The 18,854-nt window shown below is 42.8% G+C and overlaps 1 protein-coding gene across 1 annotated transcript; it reads left to right on the forward strand.

Moving 5' to 3' along the window:
* The first annotated feature begins 7,395 nt into the window (after positions 1-7,395).
* LOC117339453 (transcriptional activator hac1-like) lies at positions 7,396-11,301 on the forward strand. Its single transcript, XM_033901042.1, has 3 exons — positions 7,396-8,184; positions 8,645-8,752; positions 10,314-11,301. Exons 1-3 carry the CDS (start codon positions 7,945-7,947, stop codon positions 10,521-10,523), a joined length of 558 nt encoding a protein of 185 aa, XP_033756933.1. The 5' UTR covers positions 7,396-7,944; the 3' UTR covers positions 10,524-11,301.
* Positions 11,302-18,854: the final 7,553 nt, after the last annotated feature.

Genomic DNA, 18,854 nt, shown 5'->3' on the forward strand with positions numbered 1-18,854 from the left:
CCCCACACAGACAGGGAAAGACTGTAGTCTGGTATGTATGTATGTACCCCACACAGACAGGGAAAGACTGTAGTCTGGTGTGTATGTATGTACCCCACACAGACAGGGAAAGACTGTAGTCTGGTGTGTATGTATGTACCCCACACAGACATGGAAAGACTGTAGTCTGGTATGTATGTATGTACCCCACACAGACAGGGACAGACTGTAGTCTGGTATGTATGTATGTACCCCACACAGACAGGGAAAGACTGTAGTCTGGTGTGTATGTATGTACCCCACACAGACAGGGAAAGACTGTAGTCTGGTATGTATGTATGTACCCCACACAGACAGGGAAAGACTGTAGTCTGGTATGTATGTATGTACCCCACACAGACAGGGAAAGACTGTAGTCTGGTGTGTATGTATGTACCCCACACAGACAGGGAAAGACTGTAGTCTGGTGTGTATGTATGTACCCCACACAGACAAGGAAAGACTGTAGTCTGGTATGTATGTATGTACCCCACACAGACAGGGACAGACTGTAGTCTGGTGTGTATGTATGTACCCCACACAGACAGGGAAAGACTGTAGTCTGGTGTGTATGTATGTACCCCACACAGACAGGCAAAGACTGTAGTCTGGTGTGTATGTATGTACCCCACACAGACAGGCAAAGACTGTAGTCTGGTGTGTATGTATGTACCCCACACAGACAGGGAAAGACTGTAGTCTGGTGTGTATGTATGCATGCTTACCTATAAACGGGTTGACATACTTTCAGTGTTAAATATTCCATTTCCTGGTAGTCTGTTATTGATCATACACCAGGTATGAAACATAAGTACTCCACTTCATTTGTAAAATAACATTCACTCTGCATATGTGAGGAAAGCCTCATGGTTGTCATGTATTGGAACTCTCCTGCTGGAGGTAGAATTGTGGTTATTGGGCAGGAAATTTGAAGTTTTCTTATTGTAAAGGGGTTCAGTAAGCCTGTACATTTTTAGCTCACCAGGACCGAAGGTCTGGTGAGCTTATGTCATGGCGCGGCGTTCGTCCGTCCGTCGTCCATCTGTCGTTCGTCCGTCGTCCGTCGTCCGTCAACATTTGCTTCAAATCGCTACTAGTCAAAAAGTTCTTATTGGATTTTGCCCAATCAGATTTTGCATAAATGGTGACTCTGACCCCCAAGGGGCCCGAGGGGCGGGGCCCAATAGGGGAAATTGAGGCAATTCCTTTAAATCGCTACTAGTCATAAAGTTATGAATGGATTTGAACCCAATTTGGTCAGAAACATTCTTGGGGGAAGGGAAACAGATTTTGCATAAATGGTGACTCTGACCCCCCAAGGGGCCAAAAGGGCAGGGCCCAATTGGGGAAATAGAGATAATTCCTTTAAATTAATACTAGTCATGAAGTTATGAATGGATTTAAACCCAAGATGGTCAGAAACATCCTTAGGGAAAGCGAAACAGATTTTGCGTTAATGATGGCTTTGACCGTAAAGAGGCCAAAGGGGTGGGGCCCCAGAGGGGAAATAAAGATAGTCATACAGTTATGAATGCATGTTGTAAACTTAGAGAGTCTGGACTTCGTTATTTCTTTAAAGCAGTGAATTGGATTCCCCACATTATAACCATATATAGCATTGTTCGAGATTGACAAATAAACAAATTGAACATTATAATATTACATACACATTTTGGTCAAATCCAACCAGGTGAGCGATATACAGGCCCCATGGGCCTCTTGTTCTCTTTTTACCTCCCTTTGTTGACACTAATCACGGTTACCTCCCCTTGTTGATACTAAGCATGATTTTCTCCCCTTGTTGATACTAATCATGATTATCTCCCCTTGTTGACACTAATCATGATTAACTCCCCTTATTGACACTAATCAAGACTACCTCACATTGTTGACATTAATCATAATTACCTCACACTATAAAACACGTTACGACCTGACATCACACTATAACGCACCTTACGACCTGACATCACACTATAAGACACGTTACGACCTGACATCACACTATAACGCACCTTACGACCTGGTGTCACACTATAAAACACGTTACGACCTAACATCACACTATAACACATGTTACGTCCTGACATCACACTATAACACACGTTACGACCTGACGTCACACTATAACACATGTTACGACCTGACATCACACTATAACACATGTTACGACCTGACGTCACACTATAACACATGTTACGACCTGACATTACACTATAACACATGTTACGACCTGACGTCACACTATAACACATGTTACGACCTGACATCACACTATAAAACACGTTACGACCTGACGTCACACTATAACACACGTTACGACCTGACATCACACTCTAACACGTTACGACCTGACATCATGCTATAACACACATTACGACCTGACGTCACACTATTACACACGTTACGACCTGACATCACACTATAACACACATTACGACCTGACATCACACTATAACGCACCTTACGACCTGACGTCACACTATAACGCACCTTACGACCTGACATCACACTATAACACACGTTACGACCTGACATCACACTATAACGCACCTTACGACCTGACGTCACACTATAACACACGTTACGACCTGACATTACACTACAACACACGTTACGACCTGACGTCACACTATAACGCATGTTACGACCTGACATCACACTATAATACACGTTACGACCTGACATCTCACTATAACACACGTTACGACCTGACATCTCACTATAACACACGTTACGACCTGACATCACACTATAACACACGTTACGTCCTGACATCACACTATAACACACGTTACGACCTCACATCACATCAAGCTAGCTTCGTGTTTGGTAGTGAACAAAAATATACAAAACCAAATTTGTAACATCGTATTGGGCCCCAAGGGATCGTATCCCGGACCTCCGGCTGACTAAAGCGTACCAGAGCTACATTCGTAACTAGACGGTGTTGAATGCTTGGTAATAAGCCATCTATTTATCAGTTCAGCGGAAATAACAATTTTTTTACCTGGATTAAGTGCTATATTAGCTCTCTAGGTTCATCAAATATTGTAAGTGGAAATTGTTTGTAATGACATGCGAAGTAATCGTTTTTAATGACACATGAGGGAATCGTTTGTGATGACACATGAGGGAATCGTTTGTGATGACACATGAGGAATCGTTTGTGATGACAGGCGAGGGAATCGTTTGTAATGACACATGAGGGAATCGTTTGTGAGAACGTTAGGAAATCGTTTGTGAGAACGTGAGGAAATCGTTTGTGAGAACGTGAGGAAATCGTTTGAGAACGTGAGGGAATCGTTTGAGAACGTGAGGGAATCGTTTGTGATGACACATGAGGGAATCGTTTGTGATGAAACATGAGGGAATCTTTTGTGATGACACATGAGGGAATCGTTTGTGATGAAACATGAGGGAATCGTTTGTGATGACACATGAGGGAATCGTTTGTGATGACACATGAGGGAATCGTTTGTGATGACACATGAAGGAATTGTTTGTGATGACCCTTGGTCAGTTTTCAAAGTTGAACATGGACCATGAATGTCGTTGGAAATGGGTCGTGTCGTTAAAAAAGGAAAGCTTAAAATGTAAATTCTCTACGGATGGTCAAAAAATTGACCGTTAAAAATTTACTGTTCAACACAAGCTGCACCAATCTACTCCATTTGACATCAAGTGTATGGGTTCATTGATCGCCTTTCTCCCAGTAAGCACACTCTTCTGAGTAGGTATTGGAATTACATAGGCTCCCAATTCATCGTCCCATAGTAATGTCTTATCCGGTCGTCCACATATTTTGTTCCGACGAATAATTTTGATATTTTAAGCACATTCTCAGGCCATAGAATATTGGGGCTTGGTTGTTTAATACGGCAGTTTCGAGATAGTGACAATGACGTAAACTTACGTGGTTTGAGTACGATATTCCACCAAAATATGACGTCACAATCACCGGAATGTGGGACAATCCGTATGGTTCGCACAGCCTTGAAAAGTACTCGAATTTAGAGGATGTGCTTTAAAAGTCCTTGAAAATAATTTTGGCCCTTGAAACTTCATATATTGAACATTGATGAAAACTGACCCCGGGTCAATTTTCAACGAGGGTCCGATTTTCAACGTTACACCGGCATAAACTTTTGTTTGAAAAACCCGGAGATCTCCAATATTTATTAACCGGTCTTTTTCAAACTTTGTAGAATTTATAATTATGATATCAGGTTGTGTTCATGAGAAACTGTTTCAATAACTGCTGATTAATAGTATTCCCAAATTTTAAGAAAATTAAGCCTTGACATAGTAGTGGAGTTTGAGGGTTCAAGTATGCCCCCTAACAAATCGTAAGGTGATGTACATACATCGCTGTACTAGCATGGCGTTCGGCGGCCGTTACAGAGTACCGTGGGGCAATATTTACCTTCTAAACGTGAGCCCAAACAAACTGATTCTCGGAACACGATTCGGTCTTGTACTGCCTAATTAGGACTTATCTTTGGCAGTTTCTAGGAAAGTGGGGTGTGAAACCATAGAATCGTGACAAAAACCGTATGTGTGTGCGTGCATGTTATGTGAATATAAAATGAAAGTACCTGCACATATAGGAAACAACCTTCTCCTTCACATACACACCGTACAGTGTGTACGGTCAGTACTCGGTTATCATTACGTACACTGTACAGTGTGTACGGTCAGTACTCTGTAGTTATCATTACGTACACTGTACAGTGTGTACGGTCAGTACTCGGTAGTTATCATTACGTACACTGTACGGTCAGTACTCGGTAGTTATCATTACGTACACTGTACAGTGTGTACGGTCAGTACTCGGTAGTTATCATTACGTACACTGTACGGTCAGTACTCGGTAGTTATCATTACGTACACTGTACGGTCAGTACTCGGTAGTTATCATTACGTACACTGTACGGTCAGTACTCGGTAGTTATCATTACGTACACTGTACAGTGTGTACGGTCAGTACTCGGTAGTTATCATTACGTACACTGTACGGTCAGTACTCGGTATTTATCATTACGTACACTGTAAAGTGTGTACGGTCAGTAGTCGGTAGTTATCATTACGTACACTGTACGGTCAGTACTCGGTTATCATTACGTACACTGTACAGTGTGTACGGTCAGTACTCGGTAGTTATCATTACGTACACTGTACAGTGTGTACGGTCAGTACTCGGTAGTTATCATTACGTACACTGTACAGTGTGTACGGTCAGTACTCGGTAGTTATCATTACGTACACTGTACAGTGTGTACGGTCAGTACTCGGTAGTTATCATTACGTACACTGTACAGTGTGTACGGTCAGTACTCGGTAGTTATCATTACGTACACTGTACAGTGTGTACGGTCAGTACTCTGTAGTTATCATTACGTACACTGTACAGTGTGTACGGTCAGTACTCGGTAGTTATCATTACGTACACTGTACGGTCAGTACTCGGTAGTTATCATTACGTACACTGTACAGTGTGTACGGTCAGTACTCTGTAGTTATCATTACGTACACTGTACAGTGTGTACGGTCAGTACTCGGTAGTTATCATTACGTACAGTGTGTACGGTCAGTACTCGGTAGTTATCATTACGTACACTGTACAGTGTGTACGGTCAGTACTCGGTAGTTATCATTACGTACAGTGTGTACGGTCAGTACTCGGTAGTTATCATTACGTACACTGTACGTGGTACGGTCAGTACTCGGTAGTTATCATTACGTACACTGTACAGTGTGTACGGTCAGTACTCGGTTATCATTACGTACACTGTACAGTGTACGGTCAGTACTCGGTAGTTATCATTACGTACACTGTACAGTGTGTACGGTCAGTACTCGGTAGTTATCATTACGTACACTGTACAGTGTGTACGGTCAGTACTCGGTAGTTATCATTACGTACACTGTACAGTGTGTACGGTCAGTACTCGGTAGTTATCATTACGTACACTGTACAGTGTGTACGGTCAGTACTCGGTAGTTATCATTACGTACACTGTACAGTGTGTACGGTCAGTACTCGGTAGTTATCATTACGTACACTGTACAGTGTGTACGGTCAGTACTCGGTAGTTATCATTACGTACACTGTACGGTCAGTACTCGGTAGTTATCATTACGTACACTGTACAGTGTGTACGGTCAGTACTCTCGGTACTTCACATGTATCATACGACACTGGACAGTGTGTACGGTTACAGTACTCGGAAGTTATCATTAGCGTACACTGTACACAGTGTGTACGGTCAGTACTACTCGGTAGTTATCATACGTACACTGTACAAGTGTGTACGGTCAGTAACTCGGGTAGTATCATTACGTACACTGTACAGTGTGTACAGGTCAGTACTCGGTAGTTTATCATTACGTACACTGTACGAGTGGTGTACGGTCAGTACTCAGGTAGTGTAGTATCATTACGTACACTGTACGTGTTCAGTACTCGGTAGTTATCATTACGTACACTGTACAGTGTGTACGGTCAGTCCTCGTAGTTATTCATTACGTACACTGTACAGTGTGTACGGTCAGTACTCGGTAGTTATCATTACGTACACTGTACAGTGTGTACGGTCAGTACTCGGTAGTTATCATTACGTACACTGTACAGTGTGTACGGTCAGTACTCGGTAGTTATCATTACGTACAGTGTGTATCGTCAGTACTCGGTAGTTATCATTACGTACAATGTACAGTGTGTACGGTCAGTACTCGGTAGTTATCATTACGTACACTGTACAGTGCGTACGGTCAGTACTCGGTAGTTATCATTACGTTCACTGTACAGTGTGTACGGTCAGTACTCGGTAGTTATCATTACGTACAGTGTGTACGGCCAGTACTCGGTAGTTATCATTACGTACACTGTACATTGTGTACGGTCAGTACTCGGTAGTTATCATTACGTACAGTGTGTACGGTCAGTACTCGGTTATCATTACGTACACTGTACAGTGTGTACGGTCAGTACTCGGTAGTTATCATTACGTACAGTGTGTACGGTCAGTACTCGGTAGTTATCATTACGTACAATATATAGTGTGTACGGTCAGTACTCGGTAGTTATCATTACGTACACTGTACAGTGTGTACGGTCAGTACTCGGTAGTTATTATTACGTACACTGTACAGTGTGTACGGTCAGTACTCGGTAGTTATCATTACGTACAGTGTGTACGGTCAGTACTCGGTAGTTATCATTACGTACAATGTACAGTGTGTACGGTCAGTACTCGGTTATCATTACGTACACTGTACAGTGTACGGTCAGTACTCTGTAGTTATCATTACGTACAGTGTGTACGGTCAGTACTCGGTAGTTATCATTACGTACACTGTACAGTGTGTACGGTCAGTACTCGGTAGTTATCAATGCATACATTATACAGTTTGTATAGTCAGTAATGCAAGATGTGACGTAAATGTGAAGAAGGTTATTTCCTATTTGTTGGGGTACTTTCGTTTTATATTCACATAACATGAACGCATAAAAATTGGCGTTGTGTCAACACTGGCGCGCTTCCTAGTAAAGATCAACTGCCAACGGCACCACTGTGCATTGGAGCTACCGACAGAACTGACATCCAAGTGGGTCCGACATGTTCTTCCTAAATGTTGGTGAAATTTTCCGAAACGTCCGAACAAATCAATTTTGAACTGAGGATTTCCACAACAACAAACAAGCGTGGTATTGTTGATAAACACTGTGACAGATGTGAGTCATATTTTTGTTGTAGACTTACAGGAAAGACTTCGATAAACTGATACGGATTTTTTTGTGACAATTCAAAAAAATCGTATGTTTATACATGTATATCTATATGAAAGATTGCACCTTTACCTAGATAAGTACTGAGGTCGAATGCTGGCATTGAAAACACTGTGAAATAACACACTCGTTGTATGACTATTAAGATGTTAACGTCGGTAAGAGAGGAGATAGGCCTGGGATCTCCGGACACGGAGCTCCTGGAGATTACCGACCCGAGTCAGCATCTCGACTATGCATTACTGCAGTCACTAAGTGACGAGAAACCTACTCCATCAATTAAACTGGACCTGCGCGAGAAAATACGAAAACGACGTCAGTCAGAAGGCCTGGGAGAACTGGAGGTGAATTTCGAAAACCAAAAGGAGTACAAAGTAAGTTACTCCGATTAAACGAAACTGTTTATAGTAGTAAACCTGGTTGATACGAGTTTACTGTACTAAACCTGATTGATACGAGTTTACTGTACTAAACCTGGTTAATACGAGTTTACTGTCCTAAACCTGGTTAATACGAGTTTACTGTACTAAACCTGGTTAATACGAGTTTACTGTACTAAACCTGGTTAATACGCGGTTACTGTATTAAACATGGTTAATACCAGGTTACTGTACTAAACCTGGTTAATACAAGGTTGCTGTACTAAACCTGGTTAAATCGAGATTACTGTACTAAATCTGGTTGATACGAGGTATCATACATGTTGATTTCTAGTCGGTTATCATACATGTTGATTTCTAGTCTGTTGTATATGTTGATCTATAGTCGGTTGTTGTATATGTTGATTTCTAGTCGGTTGTTGTATATATATGTTGACATGATTGTGAATTGTAGATGAGACCAGAGGAGATAACAAAACTTGAGACACGTAAGGCGCGAAACAGGAAGTCGGCGCACGCGAGTCGCGAGAAGAGGAAACAACAAGAGGAACAACTTAACAGGGTAAATGTCGGATTTCTGTATCTGCAGCTTCTGATTAATTTTTCTCGTATTTACTCTAATTCTGCATCATCAACCCAAATACAGCATCATCAACTCAAATACAGCGTCAATAAAAATCTGTATTGTCAAATAAAATTGTGCAGTATTTACTCACCTGATTAGCATCTAATTCTAAAGAATTAACTCAACTTCTCTCTCTAACAACCCAACTTTTCTCTCTAACAACCCAACTTCTCTCTCTCTAACAACTCAACTTCTCTCTGTAACAACCCAACTTCTCTCTCTCTAACAACCCAACTTCTCTAACAACTCAACTTCCCTCTGTAACAACCAAACTTCTCTCTCTCTAACAACCAAACTTCTCTCTCTCTAACAAATCAACTTCTCTCTCTAACAACCCAACTTCTCTCTCTAACAACCCAACAGCGCGCGCGAACAACGCAACGGCGGCGCGAACAACCCAACCCCGCGGACAACCAACGGGCGCCGAACAACCCAAAGGCGCGCGAACAACCCAGGGCGCGCCGAACAACCAAGGGCGCGCGAACAACGCAACGGCACGCGCGAACAACCAACGGCAGCGCGCGAAAACCACGGCGCAGCGGGAACAACAGCAACGGGCGCGACAACCAACGGCGAGCGGAACAAACGCAACGGCGCGCGGAACAACAACGGGCGGCGCGAACACCCAACGGCGCGCGCGACAACCCAACGGCGCCGAGCGAACAACGCAATGCGCGCGCGAACAACCAACGTGTCGCTCGAACAACCCAACGGCGCGCGCGAACAACCCAACGGGAGCGCGAACAACCAAACGGCGGCGCGAACAACCCAACGGTACGCGAAACAACCCAAAGCGCTCTCGAACAACCCAACGGCTCGCGCGAAACAACCCAAGGCGCGCGGAACAAACCCAACGGCCGCGCGCAAAACGAACCCAAACGGCGCGCGGCGAACAACGCAAACGGGCGCGCGAACAACCCAACGGCGCCGCGCGAACAAAACTCCAAACGGCGCGCGCGAACAACCCAAGGCGCGCGGGAACAACCCAACGGCGCGCGCGAAACGAAGCTGAGCCGAAAACCCAACTGCTCTCGTAACAACCAATTCTGGCTCTCTCTAACAACTCAACTTCTCTCTCTAACAACCCAACTTCTCTCTCTAACAACCCAACTTCTCTCTCTAACAACCCAACTTCTCTCTGTAACAACTCAACTTCTCTCTGTAACAACCCAACTTCTCTCTGTAACAACCCAACTTCTCTCTGTAACAACCCAACTTCTCTCTGTAACAACCCATCTTCTCTCTATAACAACCCAACTTCTCTCTCTAACAACCCAACTTATGTGTAGTAACACAACTCAATAATATTTACTTTGACTTGATAATATATATTGTCACCTCTTAATGGAAAAGCATGGTCTATTTCATTATCTTTATTCCATATTCTTCAAAACGACTGGCGCGTCACGATTAGAGACAACATTTCACGTTACTATAAGTTACATTTTGGATTTGAGATATCTTACAGGTATGCATAAAATCTGTTGTTTATTTTTAGGAGATAAAAGCTTTAGAAGACGAAAACCAGAGACGGAAGAACTATGTCATTAATCTCCAAACCTTTGAAAGGAAGCTCCGCCTGAGGTTTGCTGATCACCTAATCCGGTGTAAGTCGGCGGAAGTGACGCGCCTCCGACAAGCCACCAATAGTTTCCAACTCTCTATGTCCGACACAGTGACTGTGGGTGACAGTGTCAACACCACCTGAGAGACTCTACACACGTCCCGACACATACGGGTGATTATTACGTCATCAGCATTTGTTGCTTTCGTCAAAGTTTGTCATTCTACAGTTTGGGACTAATTCGCGCGACACCCTTTTGAGTTTCAACCACAATGGAGTAATGCAGGAAACTAGTACACGTATCTTAGGATTCTTATCTTGAAGCTTGAAGAGTCACCTTCTGTGAAATCAGTGTTTCATTGCCTTCCTTGTGTACCTAGACTATACAGCAAGTGCCACTACTAGTAGATTTGTGTTTGGCTCCAGGAGTCAAATCAAGGGATAGTCCTGAATATTGTAAAACTTATCCCAGGCGCGTAGCCAGGCGTACGCCAGTACGCCCGGGCTTCCACAATATTTTGTCAAGATTTTTTTTTCATTAGATAATTAACAAACAAATATTGTTTTAATAATATTATATGAAAATATTGAAATTCATGTGGATAGTTTCCCATCAAACCCTACAATTAATGTAGGTCTATTCATCGGCGTCTAGATTGTTTGACACTGTATCCGAACGTCTCCAGGTGTCTAGAGATTCTACATATATATATATGTTACGTCTTCAGCATCGGACTGATTGATATGTTGTGCGCCTCATATTGAAGGAGGCACTCAATGATGTTCTTTTTAGGTCAAACTATCTGATTATATAGAGCCTTGTACCCAAGGACTGGTCTCATTTGGTTAGTTTATATCGACGAGGTAGCACTCTAAAGTAAACAAGACAAGCGGCTTTTACAAAATGGACAAAATCGGTGAAAGAGCAATGATCCAATATTTACATAAAAATGGTTTAACACATAAGGATATCCATAATGATATGCAAGCAACACTAAGGAAAGATGCCCCTTCATGTGCTTCAGTGAAAAGGTTGGTGGCGGAATTTAAGCGCGGCCGACAGAGCCATGAGAATGACTCCGTCCTGGATGGGCTGTCAATGGTCAATAATGTTAATGATATTGTTATGACTGACAGACGAGTCAGAGACATATATATATATAGCCAGTATAATTGGTATTTCACAGAGAGGAGTACATTTCATTCTGGCCGAGGATTTTTTCGGCCCGAAGGGTACCGAAGACTTCTGACATTTGATCAGGAGCACACCAGGCGTATATCATCGCGTGCTAATCTTAACCTTTTTGAGGAAGATCCTGCTCACTTTCTTCAGAGATTTGTCACTATGGATGACACATGGGTCCATCATTTTACCCCAGAGGCCAAACAACAATCAAAACAATAGAAGCACCCTGGCTCTCCCCCGGCAAAGAAGGCAAAGAGTGTTCCATCAGCTGGGAAGGTTATGGCCTCAGTTTTCTGGGATGCGAATGGTATTCTGCTTATATAGTATCTCAAAAAGGGACAAACAATCAATGGCACATACTACGCTTCACTTCTGAAGCAGTTACAGGAAAATATTAAACTTAAGCGGCGAGGAAAGCTCACTAAAGGTGTGTTATTCCATCAGGACAATGCTCCTGTTCACAAGTCTGTTAATGCCATGACTGCCATTGACGATTGTGGCTTTAAATTGATTGAGCATCCGCCTTATTCACTAGATCTCGCTCCATCAGACTTTCATCTATTTCCAAAACTGAAAACAGCTATTTCAGGCACCCACTTTCAGTCCGATGATGACGTCATACATGCAGTGGATGACTTTCTGAACAGCCAAGAAAAGGAGTTCAATAAAAGTGGCATTGAGGCCCATAAACACCGTTTTAAAAGTGTATAGATACTGAAGGGGATTATGTTAAAAAATAATACAATATGAGGCTCACAACATATCAATCAGCCCTCGTACCTGAGATCAACCATGGACGGAGAATGAGTACATCTCTGACATTGTTGCATGTGTGTTGCGATATTGTAGATTGAGACACAGTGGTGACCATGTTTGTTAATCATTTATAAAAGCTATTAATCCATCGTCTATTAAAACACACACCTTAGTTTCCATATACTTGTATATGACAATTGTATGATTTATCACCTGAATATGTACACGATCTATATGTTCAATCAACATCATTTTCAATTATTTACAAATTATAAGTCATGACTTTCACGGTATATGTTTTGTGTTAATATGTTTTTTGTAAAATATGCTAATTAAAATATTATCTAAAAATACGAGGGAGTATGGGGGTACGTCTGGCTGTGTCTAATGTAGATACGAGGGAGTATGGGGGTACGTCTGGCTGTGATACGAGGGAGTATGGGGGTACGTCTGGCTGTGTCTAATGTAGATACGAGGGAGTATGGGAGTACGTCTGGCTGTGATACGAGGGAGTATGGGAGTACGTCTGGCTTTGTCTAATGTAGATACGAGGGAGTATGGGGGTACGTCTGGCTGTGATACGAGGGAGTATGGGGGTACGTCTGGCTGTGTCTAATGTAGATACGAGGGAGTATGGGAGTACGTCTGGCTGTGATACGAGGGAGTATGGGGGTACGTCTGGCTGTGTCTAATGTAGATACGAGGGAGTATGGGGGTACGTCTGGCTGTGTCTAATGTAGATACGAGGGAGTATGGGGGTACGTCTGGCTGTGTCTAATGTGGATACGATGGAGTATGGGAGTACGTCTGACTTGGTCATAGACAAACATTACGTCTTTGTACTGATATTTTACGCCCGGACGTTTTCCCAGTTAGATTGTATTCTGTCTGGCAGGTTCAATCGACCGCTTAGGGAAACAATAAGTTTTAAATAGAAACACACATGGTTTTCCACGAACCTATCCAAATATCTTTCGGGGAAAACCCATATCATTCTAAATATAGATACTTAACAAATATAACTATATCCAACAATCAAGCCGTCAGTTTCGAAAAACTTTCTCGTTTGATTAACGATGGCAAACTTATATTGATTTAAACTTTTGGAAAGTAATTATTGACATCAGCCTTTAGAATGCAGGACTTTACCAGTATAACTAGGTCAGACACTATCACATCTCAGTATATCAATCTCCCGGTTAATGTTGTATTTCTCTCATTAAATAAACATCGTCCTGTCTTAACATTGTAATGTACAACGTAAGTTAGTTACAAACGTTACACGGCTCTAGTAAATCACCCTGGTTAAACATTGTACAACGTAAGTTACAAACGTTACACGGCTCTAGTAAATGAAAATTATAAGAAGGAAGTCATTCAAATCGCTTCTTGCCACTGAATGGATTTTTAACTAAATATCGTGTGGAGCCTTGTTGGCGAAAGCAGACCTTGTGTTGTTAATACATTTGTATGAGGAGTCTGACTCCCCCGCGGCCAGAGAGAGGGCCCAATACTGGCTCCCCCGAGGCCTGAGAGAGGGGCCCAAAACTGGCTCTCCCGAGGCCAGAGAGAGGGGCCGATATTAGCTCCCCTGAGGCCAGAGAGAGGGCCCAATACTGGCTACCCCGAGGCCTGAGAGAGGGGCCCAAAACTGGCTCCCCCGAGGCCAGAGAGAGGGCCCAATACTGGCTCCCCCGAGGCCTGAGAGAGGGGCCCAAAACTGGCTCCCCCGAGGCCAGAGAGAGGAGCCGATACTGGCTACCCCGAGGCCAGAGAGAAGGACCCAATACTGGCTCCCCGAGGCCAGAGAGAGGGGCCCAATAAGGGAACTACTCATAACAAATTGCAGCATCTCTCTCTAACAACTCAACTTCTCTCTCTAACAACCCAACTTCTCTCTCTAACAACCCAACTTCTCTCTCTAACAACCCAACTTCTCTCTCTAACAACCCAACTTCTCTCTCTAACAACCCAACTTCTCTCTCTAACAACCCAACTTCTCTCTCTAACAACTCAACTTCTCTCTCTAACAACCCAACTTATGTGTAGTAACACAACTCAATAATATTTACTTTGACTTGATAATATATATTGTCACCTCTTAATGGAAAAGCATGGTCTATTTCATTATCTTTTTTTCATATTCTTCAAAACGACTGGCGCGTCACGATTAGAGACAACATTTCAAGTTACTATAAGTTACATTTTGGATTTGAGATATCTTACAGGTATGCATAAAATCTGTTGTTTATTTTTAGGAGATAAAAGCTTTAGAAGACGAAAACCAGAAACGGAAGAACTATGTCATTAATCTCCAAACCTTTGAAAGGAAGCTCCGCCTGAGGTTTGCTGATCACCTAATCCGGTGTAAGTCGGCGGAAGTGACGCGCCTCCGACAAGCCACCAATAGTTTCCAACTCTCTATGTCCGACACAGTGACTGTGGGTGACAGTGTCAACACCACCTGAGAGACTCTACAAACGTCCCGACACATACGGGTGATTATTACGTCATCAGCATTTGTTGCTTTCGTCAAAGTTTGTCATTCTACAGTTTGGGACTAATTCGCGCGACACCCTTTTGAGTTTCAACCACAATGGAGTAATGCAGGAAACTAGTGCACGTATCTTAGGATTCTTATCTTGAAGCTTGAAGAGTCACCTTCTGTGAAATCAGCGTTTCATTGCCTTCCGTGTGTACCTAGACTATACAACACGTGCCACTACTAGTGGATTTGTGTTTGGCTCCAGGAGTCAAATCAAGGGATAGTCCTGAATATTGTAAAACCTATCCCAGGCGCGTAGCCAGGCGTACGCCAGTACGCCCGGGCTTCCACAATATTTTGTCAAGATATTTTTTTTCATTAGATAATTAACAAATATTGTTTTAATAATATTATATGAAAATATTGAAATTCATGTGGATAGTTTCCCATCAAACCCTACAATTAATGTAGGTCTATTCATCGGCGTCTAGATTGTTTGACACTGTATCCGAACGTCTCCAGGTGTCTAGAGATTCTACATATATATATATGTTACGTCTTCAGCATCGGACTGATTGATATGTTGTGCGCCTCATATTGAAGGAGGCACTCAATGATGTTCTTTTTAGGTCAAACTATCTGATTATATAGAGCCTTGTACCCAAGGACTGGTCTCATTTGGTTAGTTTATATCGACGAGGTAGCACTCTAACGTAAACAAGACAAGCGGCTTTTACAAGATGGACAAAATCGGTGAAAGAGCAATGATCCAATATTTACATAAAAATGGTTTAACACATAAGGATATCCATAATGATATGCAAGCAACACTAAGGAAAGATGCCCCTTCATGTGCTTCAGTGAAAAGGTTGGTGGCGGAATTTAAGCGCGGCCGACAGAGCCATGAGAATGACCCCGTCCTGGATGGCCTGTCAATGGTGAATAATGTTAATGATATTGTTATGACTGACAGACGAGTCAGAGACATATATATATATAGCCAATATAATTGGTATTTCACAGAGAGGAGTACATTTCATTCTGGCCGAGGATTTTTCGGCCCGAAGGGTACCAAGACTTCTGACATTTGATCAGGAGCACATCGCGTACTAATGTTAACCTTTTTGAGGAAGATCCTGCCCACTTTCTTCAGAGATTTGTCACTATGGATGACACATGGGTCCATCATTTTACCCCAGAGGCCAAACAACAATCAAAACAATAGAAGCACCCTGGCTCTCCCCCGGCAAAGAAGGCAAAGAGTGTTCCATCAGCTGGGAAGGTTATGGCCTCAGTTTTCTGGGATGCGAATGGTATTCTGCTTATATAGTATCTCAAAAAGGGACAAACAATCAATGGCACATACTACGCTTCACTTCTGAAGCAGTTACAGGAAAATATTAAACTTAAGCGGCGAGGAAAGCTCACTAAAGGTGTGTTATTCCATCAGGACAATGCTCCTGTTCACAAGTCTGTTAATGCCATGGCTGCCATTGACGATTGTGGCTTTAAATTGATTGAGCATCCGCCTTATTCACCTGATCTCGCTCCATCAGACTTTCATCTATTTCCAAAACTGAAAACAGCTATTTCAGGCACCCACTTTCAGTCCGATGATGACGTCATACATGCAGTGGATGACTTTCTGAACAGCCAAGAAAAGGAGTTCAATAAAAGTGGCATTGAGGCCCATAAACACCGTTTTAAAAGTGTATAGATACTGAAGGGGATTATGTTAAAAAATAATACAATATGAGGCTCACAACATATCAATCAGCCCTCGTACCTGAGATCAACCATGGACGGAGAATGAGTACATCTCTGACATTGTTGCATGTGTGTTGCGATATTGTAGATTTAGACACAGTGGTGACCATGTTTGTTAATCATTTATAAAAGCTATTAATCCATCGTCTATTAAAACAGACATTTTAGTTTCCATATACTTGTATATGACAATTGTATGATTTATCACCTGAATATGTACACGATCTATATGTTCAATCAACATCATTTTCAATTATTTACAAATTATAAGTCATGACTTTCACGGTATATGTTTTGTGTTAATATGTTTTTCGTAAAATATGCTAATTAAAATATTATCTAAAAATACGAGGGAGTATGGGGGTACGTCTGGCTGTGTCTAATGTAGATACGAGGGAGTATGGGGGTACGTCTGGCTGTGTCTAATGTAGATACGAGGGAGTATGGGGGTACGTCTGGCTGTGTCTAATGTAGATACGAGGGAGTATGGGAGTACGTCTGGCTGTGATACGAGGGAGTATGGGGGTACGTCTGGCTTTGTCTAATGTAGATACGAGGGAGTATGGGGGTACGTCTGGCTGTGATACGAGGGAGTATGGGAGTACGTCTGGCTGTGTCTAATGTAGATACGAGGGAGTATGGGGGTACGTCTGGCTGTGTCTAATGTAGATACGAGGGAGTATGGGGGTACGTCTGGCTGTGTCTAATGTGGATACGATGGAGTATGGGAGTACGTCTGGCTGTGTCTAATGTGGATACGAGGGAGTATGGGAGTACGTCTGACTTGGTCATAGACAAACATTACGTCTTTGTACTGATATTTTACGCCCGGACGTTTTCCCAGTTAGATTGTATTCTGTCTGGCAGGTTCAATCAACCGCTTAGGGAAACAATAAGTTTTAAATAGAAACACACATGGTTTTCCACGAACCTATCCAAATATCTTTCGGGGAAAACCCATATCATTCTAAATATAGATACTTAACAAATATAACTATATCCAACAATCAAGCCGTCAGTTTCGAAAAACTTTCTCGTTTGATTAACGATGGCAAACTTATATTGATTTAAACTTTTGGAAAGTAATTATTGACATCAGCCTTTAGAATGCAGGACTTAACCAGTATAACTAGGTCAGACACTGTCACATCTCAGTATATCAATCTCCCGGTTAATGTTGTATTTCTCTCATTAAATAAACATCGTCCTGTCTTAACATTGTAATGTACAACGTAAGTTAGTTACAAACGTTACACGGCTCTAGTAAATCACCCTGGTTAAACATTGTACCACGTTAGTTACAAACGTTACACGGCTCTAGTAAATCATCCTGTTTTAACATTGTACCACGTTAGTTACAAACGTTACACGGCTCTAGTAAATCACCCTGGTTAAACATTGTACCACGTTAGTTACAAACGTTACACGGCTCTAGTAAATCACCCTGTTTTTAACATTGTGCCACGTTAGTTACAAACGTTACACGGCTCTAGTAAATCACCATGTTTTAACATTGTACCACGTTAGTTACAAACGTTACACGGCTCTAGTAAATCACCCTGTTTTTAACATTGTGCCACGTTAGTTACAAACGTTACACGGCTCTAGTAAAACACCCTGGTTAAACATTGTACCACGTTAGTTACAAACGTTACACGGCTCTAGTAAAACACCCTGGTTAAACATTGTACCATGTTAGTAACAAACGTTACACGGCTCTAGTAAATGAAAATGATCAGAAGGAAGTAATTCAAATCGCTTCTTGCCATGAACGACTGAATATATTTTAACTAAATATCGTGTGGAGCCTTGTTGGCGAAATGAGATCTTGTGTTGTTAATATGAGGAGTATGACTCCCCGGAGGCCAGGGAGAGGGCCCAAAGTGGCTCCCCCGAGGCCAGAGAGAGGAGCCCAATACTGGCTCGACCGAGGACAGAGAGAGGGCCAAATACTGGCTCTCCCGAGACCAGAAAGATCGGCCCAATACTGGCTCCCCCGAGGCCAGAGAAAGGGGCCAATACTGGCTCCCCTGAGGCGAGAGAGAGGGGCCAATACTGGCTCCCCTGAGGCGAGAGAGAGGGGCCCAATACTGGCTCCCCCGAGGCCAGAAAGATCGGCCAAATACTGGCTCCCCCGAGGCCAGAGAGAGGGGCCAATACGAGCTCCCCCCTAGGCCAGAAAGATCAGAAAGATCGGCCAAATACTGGCTCCCCCGAGGCCAGAGAGAGGGGCCAATACGAGCTCCCCCCTAGGCCAGAAAGATCGGCCCAGTACTGGCTC

This window comes from Pecten maximus, chromosome 1 (assembly GCF_902652985.1).
Source record: "Pecten maximus chromosome 1, xPecMax1.1, whole genome shotgun sequence".
Lineage (NCBI taxonomy): Eukaryota > Metazoa > Mollusca > Bivalvia > Pectinida > Pectinidae > Pecten > Pecten maximus.

Bases quoted from the DNA above. Each gene is read 5' to 3' on its own strand.
- LOC117339453 (XM_033901042.1), top strand. From the start codon at position 7,945: ATGACTATTAAGATGTTAACGTCGGTAAGAGAGGAGATAGGCCTGGGA. The intron at 8,185-8,644 runs GTAAGTTACTCC...TGTGAATTGTAG, and splicing joins AAAACCAAAAGGAGTACAAA to ATGAGACCAGAGGAGATAAC. The intron at 8,753-10,313 runs GTAAATGTCGGA...GTTTATTTTTAG, and splicing joins AAGAGGAACAACTTAACAGG to GAGATAAAAGCTTTAGAAGA.